Source organism: Trichomycterus rosablanca, chromosome 18 (genome assembly GCF_030014385.1).
Source record: "Trichomycterus rosablanca isolate fTriRos1 chromosome 18, fTriRos1.hap1, whole genome shotgun sequence".
NCBI classification, from domain to species: domain Eukaryota; kingdom Metazoa; phylum Chordata; class Actinopteri; order Siluriformes; family Trichomycteridae; genus Trichomycterus; species Trichomycterus rosablanca.
Window position 1 is genome coordinate 15,862,158 of NC_086005.1, and position 9,453 is coordinate 15,871,610.

Consider the following 9,453-nt stretch of genomic DNA (forward strand, 5'->3'; position numbering starts at 1 on the left):
CCTGATCCCATTATCTCTCATCTTTGTGCAGACGGCATCAATCAGCCAGCAGAGGTCGTAATTGCATCAGTCATTAGGAATCTCCTCCAGCACCCTCCCTGCGAATGAGTGAATCATTGTTCGTGTAGGCGCCCAGCCTGCCGGTAGCAGAGCTGAGATTTGAACCAATGAGTTTGAGATTTGAACCGATGAGTCTGGTGTGCTAGCATGTTTTACTGACTACCTGAGCACCCAAGCAAGCAAGTGGGGTCCATGAAAATGGAGCATCGACCATCGAGTCACACATGGTATTTATACAGACAGTCCACTTCTTCCAAGGACCCTAATACTGGTTGGAACCGGTTTGAGCTAGTTTAGAGTGTGTTCTTTCTGGGTCAACTTATCTTGTGAAAACACCCTGCTCGACCTTACAATGGTATCATAAAATGTCATACGATTAATGGTCGCAACTGTCTTTCCACACACAGTTTCTAATACAAAGACATTTTGCATTATTCCCCCTAATTTTCCTTCCAATCTAGCCATCAACTCATACCAGTACCCCAACCTAGAAGTAGAGGTCGCTGCCGCAGTGTCAAAAAGAGATCCCACCCAATTCAGCCTTCCCACCTTCCAAAGCAACCTACTGTATGTTGAGCCAAGACTTGGGGATGAGGTGATAGCACAACAGGTTGTAATTATATAGCTTACATTCACATTTACATTTTTAACATTTAGCAGATGCTTTTATCCAAAGCAACTTACAGTTGTGACAGTATACAATCTAAACAATTGAGGGTTAAGGGCCTTGCTCAAGGCCCAACAGCGACAACCTGGTGAGGCTTGAAACGGCAACCTTGTGATTACTGGACCAGTACATTAACCACTAGGACCATTTAGCTGCCCATATAGCTACATTTACAACATGATAATGTTTTATAAAGCAAATGAAATGTCCCTCTAGGGGGTTTGTTCTAACCTCACAGCCTTTCTTAATTTTCAGAGAAAAGAGGCTTCATATTACATACATAAGGACGTTCTGATATTACACAGCCAGGCTGGCATGATTTAAAAGCGTACACTGGCAAATCTCATTTTCCGTGTGATCCTTCAAGGTGGTCTCAAAGTAGTTTCAGCTCAGTTTAAAGTGCGAGCTTATGCTGGGAAGCAGTTTTGATGTGATTTCTCATTTGGAGCTAAGAAACCCATGGTGCCACCTCTAATTAATGAGCTAAATGTAATTAAACCACATGCTCCCTCTGTAGAAGCAGATCAAGAAGGGGACACAATGGGGGACCAAAGGCACTGGGACAGTGTGGCTTTAATACAGTGTTCTTTAAAGTTTTATTATTTATATTTATTTATTTATTTCACATATTCCCCATTGCGTTACACCAAGTTATATACAAACCACATTTGTAGAACTTGAGAAATACAATAAATTAACAATCTGTGATTTGTTAATTCAAGTACAAAGAAACTACGAGGGTCCTTCAAAAAGTTTCCGCACTTTTTTACTCTATTTATTAAGAAATTCAAAAACAAATTACATCACTTTTCTATATAGTCACCTTCCCATGCATTTTTCCCACCATTGCACCAACTTTTTAAATGCCATCAGCAAAAACTGATCCACTGCTGCTTTCACATCATCACATGAAAATCTTCTTTCCCTTAAAGCTTCTTTGATGGTCTAAAAAGGTAGAAATCACACTCACTTACTCACTTTCTTTTTTTTTTTTTTTTTTCCTTTTTCTCCCCCTTTAGCGCATCCAATTGTTCAGTTTGCATCACGCCTCCTCTCTGTCTATGCCGAACCCTGCCCTGACTGAGGAGATCGAAGCTAACCCATATCCCCTCCAAACATGGGCAGCAGCCGGATGCATTTTTGCCACCCACACATTGATGAGTGTTGTGCCACCTGGCGTTGCATGCGGAGAGACACACCCTAAGGGCACTCTTCCTAATCTCCGTGCAGGCACCTCTAATCAGCTGACAGAGGTCGTAATTGCATTCTAACAGAGAGAGACCCACATCCGGTTCTTTGTCCCGCCCCCCAACTGAGCAACCGGCCAATCGTTGCTCATACAGCCACTCAGCCTCGAAGCGGTAAAAAGACACGCTGCAACCAGAGCTGGATTCTGGGTACATCATATCGAATCCAGCTCTGGTTGCAGCGTGTCTTTTTACCGCTGCGCCACTTGAGCGGCATCTTACTCACTTTCTTAACTGCTTATCCAATTAGGGTCACGGGGTGGGGGGTTTGCTGGAGACTATCCCAGCTTTTCAATGGGCGCAAGGCACACAGTAACACCCTGGACGGGGCGCCAGTCCATCTCAGGGCAGACACACATACACACAAACACGCACACCTATTTACCTGTAGGGTAATTCAGTGTCTCCAATTAACCTGACTGCATGTTTTTGGACTATGGGAGGAAACTGGAGCTCCCGGAGGAAACCCACACAGACACGGGGAGAACATGCAAACTCCGGACAGAAAGGGCCTGGACCGCCCCGCCTGGGGATCGAACCCAGGACCTTCTTGCTGTGAGATGACAGTGCTACCCACTGAGCCACCGTGCCACCCTAAGGTGGAAATCAGATGGCGCTAAATCCGGACTACAAGCTCTCAGTCTCTCAGACACGACCAATTATTACTCCTCCCGCCCTCACCATTTCCAATAAATATTTAAAAGTGTGGAAACTTTTTGAAGATCTCTCGTATTTATTTAGCAGATTTAGTGGATTATGTTGCACTTCACTGATTATTCTGTTCTACTGATTGTTCCACTGATTGCACAGTTGTATCTCCCGTCTCTTCTTCTCTGATTAGACTCCCTCTTGCTTTCTTTGTTTTAATATGAAAATTACAAACCACTAAAAATTCTACAAACATCAGCTTTGGCTAATATGATATGTGCAAATTCAAAATACATGAAATGTAAAGCTAAGATGACTTAGTATCTCTTGGGTCCCAGTAGCTCTTCTGTCAATATTTGTCTATACATATGTTTTATGCCTTTGTAAATAATAGGTTTGAGTGATATGGTCTATATACTTTTGGCCATGTAACACAGGCTGAAATAATCATCCAGAACGTATGTCCAGCAAGCAGAACGTTTAGCATTTACAACAAACAAATATACAGAAAGAGCCGGACTGCTGACAAGATGATAAATGTTGATCAATGAGAGCAATTTAATGTCCATGGCCGCTTTCTAGCCCACCTTCAACGATTTACTGCAATTATTTACAACAAATTGAACACATGGATCATTGAACTAAAACATTGTTTCAGCAGCAATGCTCCAGGTCTACAGTACCTTGGTTAATTATCCCGTTAAATAAACAATTTTTTATATCCCATTGTTTCAGTGTGGGATTCTTGAATATATTAAATGAAGTTTTTCTGGCTGATCGATACAGGCTAAAAGCCTAAAATAAAAAATAAAAATGAGTTAACACATCCTTCGGCACATTTTAACTGCTTATTTGCTGATTTTAACATATAAATGTGATGCTCAAACGTATAGCAAACTCACTGCTGAATGTTTCTTTTATTATTATGTCCAATTCTGCAAATACAAAGAAACTATATTTGGACACCTCTCCTAATTACTGAGTTCAGGTTTTACCCCACCTATTACAAACATGCGATTAAAATGAATTGTATTTACAGTAGGGGCCTATGCATATATTTCCCCACTATACAGCTCTGCATCAACGGTACCTTAATACATATGCAAGTCAACCATGCCATGGACAATGATGCACCCCCACTTCAAGACAGATGTTGAATTCCTCTTCTGTCTGAAAAGGAGAATGACCAAAACAGCCTAGCAATTGGCAGGTGCACTTCTTAGTGTGCTCTCAGTGGAGAGTTGAATCAGGAGGGGCATTAAGTGTAAAAACTTTGCCAAGTCTGGAATGTCCTGGTATCCACTGTGGTAACTCCTAAACCCATATATTCTGCAATAAACAGCTCTGCGTCAACAGGACCTTCACACATATGCAAATCAACCGTGCTATGGGCACTGATGCACCCCCACACCATAACAGATGGTGGATTTTGCCGATAAGATTTTGCACGGTCCTGTTTGAATAGCACATCCTGTCTGTGTGGGTTTCCTCCAGGAGCTCCTGTTTCCTCCCACAGTCCAAAGACATGCAAGTGAGGTGAATTAGAGATACAAAATTGTCCATGACTGTGTCTGACATTAAACTTGTGAACTGATTAATCTGTGTAACCAGTAATTTACCTGTCCTGTCATGAATGTAACCAAAGAGTGTAAAACATGACAATAAAATCCTTATAAAATAAATAAATGCATGAATTGATGTATGGCTTTCTCTTTGCATAACAAAGTTTTAGGTTGCATTTCCTCATGTAGCAGGGGACTGTGTTGAGTGTGTTAAAATGTGTACCTCTTTGTCTTAGTCAAAATAAAAAAGTCATGCAAAGCTGGTCCTGTCAAGTCATGTGACCTTTTTATCAAAGTCCTGTAGGTAAAAAAAACCCCAAGATCCCCAAACATCAGAATAAAATTAATGTGGTCTAATGAGTCAACATTCATCTATGGTCTTTTTCTGTTTTCTTTCTTGCTTGTAAATGAAGGTACTACACACAGTATTTTCAATGCACTGATGTTTTATTTAGTTGATATTTAGTTGTTTTAGTTCAGGGAACAGGAAAAAATGGTCAAGAGTGAGGTAAGAAAGATGTAGAGCATTTGTCCTACTGCTGGGGACGGTGGGTTTAAATGTAAACAATGAGAAAAATTAGACAAAAAAAATCATAATTTCTGTTAAATTGGGTTGGGCAGAATAATTATCTCTCTTATCAATCTGAGTGACTCCAATCATGGGAGCTTAAAAGTATTTCGTGTTAAAATATAAAACAGTAAAGTGGCATATGCTAAAAATGTAAGTAAAACAGTATCACAATGCAGGTGTAAATGCAAAGATACACATACAGTCTTTAACAGTAACATAGGCCAAATATGTTAATACTTAAACAATAAAATTTAAACAACTGAATACAGATTTGTCTGTTTTTTGTAGATAGTGGACACTGTAGATCTTCTTGTTCCTTTGTTATTGGGTTAGGGCAAGCACAAGGCCCGCTTAGGCCAACTAGCCAACCTGAATAACAAGCTAACTAGTCGGGTAAGAGACAGAGTAACCATCTATTTACCAGAAATAGCTAATTACTCCAGCATGTTCAGGGTCACAACAGAGGAACAAGAAGAGCACTATCTACAAAAAACAGAAAATACAACTTTAGAAATAAACTAATATACTCTCTAAAATGGCATTAAACGTTTTGTAGCTGCAAATTTATACATATTTATATTAAGAATTTAAAGTACAAATACTAAAGGATGTGAAGTGTATTTGTGCACTGCATTATGGGGCGTGTTTTAAATTTGTTTTATTTAGATATAATTTTAAATGTCATACTACAAACATTGATGACTTTATGTTTATTTGGGGGGTGTGCTGTAGCTATTAGAGACTGTATGTGTATTTGTGCATTTACACCTGCATGGTTTGGTACTGTTGTACTCACATAGTAAAATATAGTATGACTAAGGGAGATTTAACAAATATAATTTAAATATAATTTGGAGGGAAGAACATTTTAGAAAAGCTAAAAAGGGGACAGAAAGGGAAGTGAATAAAATAAGGTGGTGTAAAGAAGGTGTAAAGTAAGATTAAAAATGTCCAGGATTGTTTCTGTCCTGGCTTCTTTTGGCTTTGGTCTTTAATTGCTTCCTCCTCCAGTAGTCAAATTCATCACAAAGCCTCTTGATGTGAGAGAGCTTGTGGTGTAAGTAAAAGAGGCGCTGTCTCAGGTTAGTTTGATTCAGGTTCTGCTACAGATAAATACACACAGAGACAGTTTACTTGTTAATAGGTTACAGTACATTAGTATTAGTACTACTAGTATTATCATTTTATTAATGATGCTAAACATTAAACTTACTTCAAGCAAGTTCTTGTCTGCTTGGGTGCCCTCATGCACTTTCTGTACAAAGAGAGTTAAAGCTATTTATTATGAAACAAAAAAAAAATTACAATCCAAGTAAGCAAATTAAGATTATTGTAGCAGATTGTAGTAGATTTCATTAAATCTTCTATTAAGATAGCAGGTGTGATATCAGTTGTGGTTGAATTTTCTGTGCAACAATTTGGTGGTTACATTCTCCTTCATTCACTCTAAATACCAAATTCATTTACAAAGTTGTAATCTGTGTTTAGTTTGTGTTTGTACTTGTCTGGTGTTCCTACCTGAAACATTCTTGGTCTTGGTTGCAGATGGCTGCATGTTTCAAGGCCATCGACACGTGCATGAAGGACACAGTACTCTTTAGATATTTCCTTGTACACTCTCATGTACATCCGCTTCTGAGACAGCATCACCACTTTAGGGTATTTACTGCAAAAGAAGCAGAGAATTCATGTTAATACAATGTTCAACCAGACTACACTGTAGAAAAGTGTTTGGAGGAGTCACCTACAGATAAAGCAGTTACAGTTAGTGCAGGATTATTAAAAGAGAATCAAACAAACTCACAGTTTGTAACCAGGGGTCACCGGGGTGGATGGCTCATTGACCAAAGCCGTTTCTGCAGTGTCTATAAGAAGAAGAAAGCTGTGATGTTAAACCACTTATTATTGCTAATACTTGACAACATGGTTTCTTAGTGTAAGCTTTTATTTACAGTAAATAATCCAGTGTTCACATAGTAGTTTTTTAATTAGTAAATGAACCATTGTGGTAAATACAGTAAATAGTTTATGGCTGTTCAAATGATGCTAAAATATAAATGTAATATGATGTTTAAGTTTTCCCTTATTTCATCAAGGACAAGATGTGAATTATGTGATTAACATGTGGCTGTGAAGGATAAAGAACCACCCAACCAGTCCAATAAGTATGTTAAATTAATTTAATAAACCTGCTTATACTATGACTGTTACATTCACTTTAAGGAAAAATAGCACATAAACCCTGTTCTCATACCGGCTGGTGAGAGTCGCTGTCCTTCCTCAGCATGGTGTCTTTTGCTGGGTGACTCTTCAACATCAGCCTCCCTGCACCTCTTTCTACCTTTAGGGGCAGCAAACTGGCAGCAACATAAAAATGTACTTAGTGTTAAACTAAGACATCTAAAGATATTTGTTTAATAAAAGGCTTTTTTTAGGGAAGCAGAGCTATGAAGAACAGCACGTGGTCAGTCCTTACCTGCTCCATGGTCAGTGTGTGTTCACTTGTGATAAAAATCACAAAATTAGGAAAATGTAAAGTTTTTGATGAAGAGCTTTAAAGCCTGTGTGTCTCTCTCTGCTGTTCTGTTGAAATGTGAATTATAACTCTGCTACACAATCTGTGTCTCTTACGGAATGTTCGGCTGCACTATGACATCACTGATGCTTAAAGCCCAATACAAACTGAACTGAACTAAATTCAATTGAAATGTATACAAGATAAATTTATGATTGTAAAGTACAATAATCACAACTACAGTGTATCACAAAAGTGAGTACACCCCTCACATTTCTGCAAATATTTTATTATATCTTTTCATGGGACAACACTATAGACATGAAACTTGGATATAACTTAGAGTAGTCAGTGTACAGCTTGTATAGCAGTGTAGATTTACTGTCTTCTGAAAATAACTCGACACACAGCCATTAATGTCTAAATAGCTGGCAACATAATTGAGTACACCCCACAGTGAACATGTCCAAATTGTGCCCAAATGTGTCGTTGTCCCTCCCTGGTGTCATGTGTCAAGGTCCCAGGTGTAAATGGGGAGCAGGGCTGTTAAATTTGGTGTTTTGGGTACAATTCTCTCATACTGGCCACTGGATATTCAACATGGCACCTCATGGCAAAGAACTCTCTGAGGATGTGAGAAATAGAATTGTTGCTCTCCACAAAGATGGCCTGGGCTATAAGAAGATTGCTAACACCCTGAAACTGAGCTACAGCATGGTGGCCAAGGTCATACAGCGGTTTTCCAGGACAGGTTCCACTCGGAACAGGCTTCGCCAGGGTCGACCAAAGAAGTTGAGTCCACGTGTTCGGCGTCATATCCAGAGGTTGGCTTTAAAAAATAGACACATGAGTGCTGCCAGCATTGCTGCAGAGGTTGAAGACGTGGGAGGTCAGCCTGTCAGTGCTCAGACCATACGCCGCACACTGCATCAACTCGGTCTACATGGTCGTCATCCCAGAAGGAAGCTGACGCACAAGAAAGCCCGCAAACAGTTTGCTGAAGACAAGCAGTCCAAGAACATGGATTACTGGAATGCCCTGTGGTCTGACGAGACCAAGATAAACTTGTTTGGCTCAGATGGTGTCCAGCATGTGTGGCGGCGCCCTGGTGAGAAGTACCAAGACAACTGTATCTTGCCTACAGTCAAGCATGGTGGTGGTAGCATCATGGTCTTGGGCTGCATGAGTGTTGCTGGCACTGGGGAGCTGCAGTTCATTGAGGGAAACATGAATTCCAACATGTACTGTGACATTCTGAAACAGAGCATGATCCCCTCCCTTCGAAAACTGGGCCTCATGGCAGTTTTCCAACAGGATAACGACCCCAAACACAACCTCCAAGATGACAACTGCCTTGCTGAGGAAGCTGAAGGTAAAGGTGATGGACTAAACCCAATTGAGCACCTGTGGCGCATCCTCAAGTGGAAGGTGGAGGAGTTCAAGGTGTCTAACATCCACCAGCTCCGTGATGTCATCATGGAGGAGTGGAAGAGGATTCCAGTAGCAACCTGTGCAGCTCTGGTGAATTCCATGCCCAGGAGGGTTAAGGCAGTGCTGGATAATAATGGTGGTCACACAAAATATTGACACTTTGGGCACAATTTGGACATGTTCACTGTGAGGTGTACTCACTTATGTTGCCAGCCATTTAGACATTAATGGCTGTGTGTTGAGTTATTTTAAGAAGACAGTAAATCTACACTGCTATACAAGTTGTACACTGACTACTCTAAGTTATATCCAAGTTTCATGTCTATAGTGTTGTCCCATGAAAAGATATAATAAAATATTTGCAGAAATGTGAGGGGTGTACTCACTTTTGTGATACACTGTATTTACAATGATCTGAATTGGAATCTGTCTCATATTGACCTGCCATTAACAGTTTTATTCCCTTTTAATGGGTCTTGTGCCCCTCCCCTAAAACACTGGGTGTAAGTAGTAATACCCACAAATACACTTTCACTCAGAGACAATTTTCACTCAGTGTACAAAGTCAAAAGACATAATTTATCTACATTTGAATAGGATAAACATATTGAAAGGATATTAAAGCTTGTAGTCAGAGTGGAGTTGTGGCAATAAACAAGGATTCAACACTAAAATACATGTCAGGATTTTAACTGCAACAGTGACTTTAATCTTTGCTTATCCACTTCATCTACAAACAGAATGAAGTTTAA

The 9,453-nt window shown here is 39.8% G+C and overlaps 1 protein-coding gene across 2 annotated transcripts; it reads right to left on the minus strand.

Moving 5' to 3' along the window:
* Positions 1-4,612: 4,612 nt before the first annotated feature.
* Positions 4,613-7,344, minus strand: LOC134332692 (RNA polymerase II elongation factor ELL2-like). 2 transcript variants are annotated; one of them, XM_063014438.1, is made up of 6 exons: positions 7,232-7,344; positions 7,010-7,112; positions 6,560-6,620; positions 6,274-6,421; positions 5,969-6,010; positions 4,613-5,855 (listed from the first exon to the last, which is right to left on the minus strand). In XM_063014438.1, the coding sequence occupies exons 1-6, from the start codon at positions 7,238-7,240 to the stop codon at positions 5,697-5,699; spliced, it is 522 nt and encodes a 173-aa protein (XP_062870508.1). In that variant the 5' UTR covers positions 7,241-7,344; the 3' UTR covers positions 4,613-5,696. The 2 variants fall into 2 exon arrangements, with proteins under 2 accessions (XP_062870508.1, XP_062870507.1); XM_063014437.1 differs by having other exon boundaries at positions 4,613-5,858.
* Positions 7,345-9,453: the final 2,109 nt, after the last annotated feature.

Excerpts from the sequence above, each read along its gene's own strand:
- LOC134332692 (XM_063014437.1), bottom strand. Across the intron at positions 6,621-7,009 it reads ACAGCGACTCTCACCAGCCG|ACACTGCAGAAACGGCTTTG; the intron begins GTATGAGAACAG and ends TTCTTCTTATAG. Across the intron at positions 5,859-5,968 it reads CAGACAAGAACTTGCTTGAA|CAGAACCTGAATCAAACTAA; the intron begins GTAAGTTTAATG and ends ATTTATCTGTAG.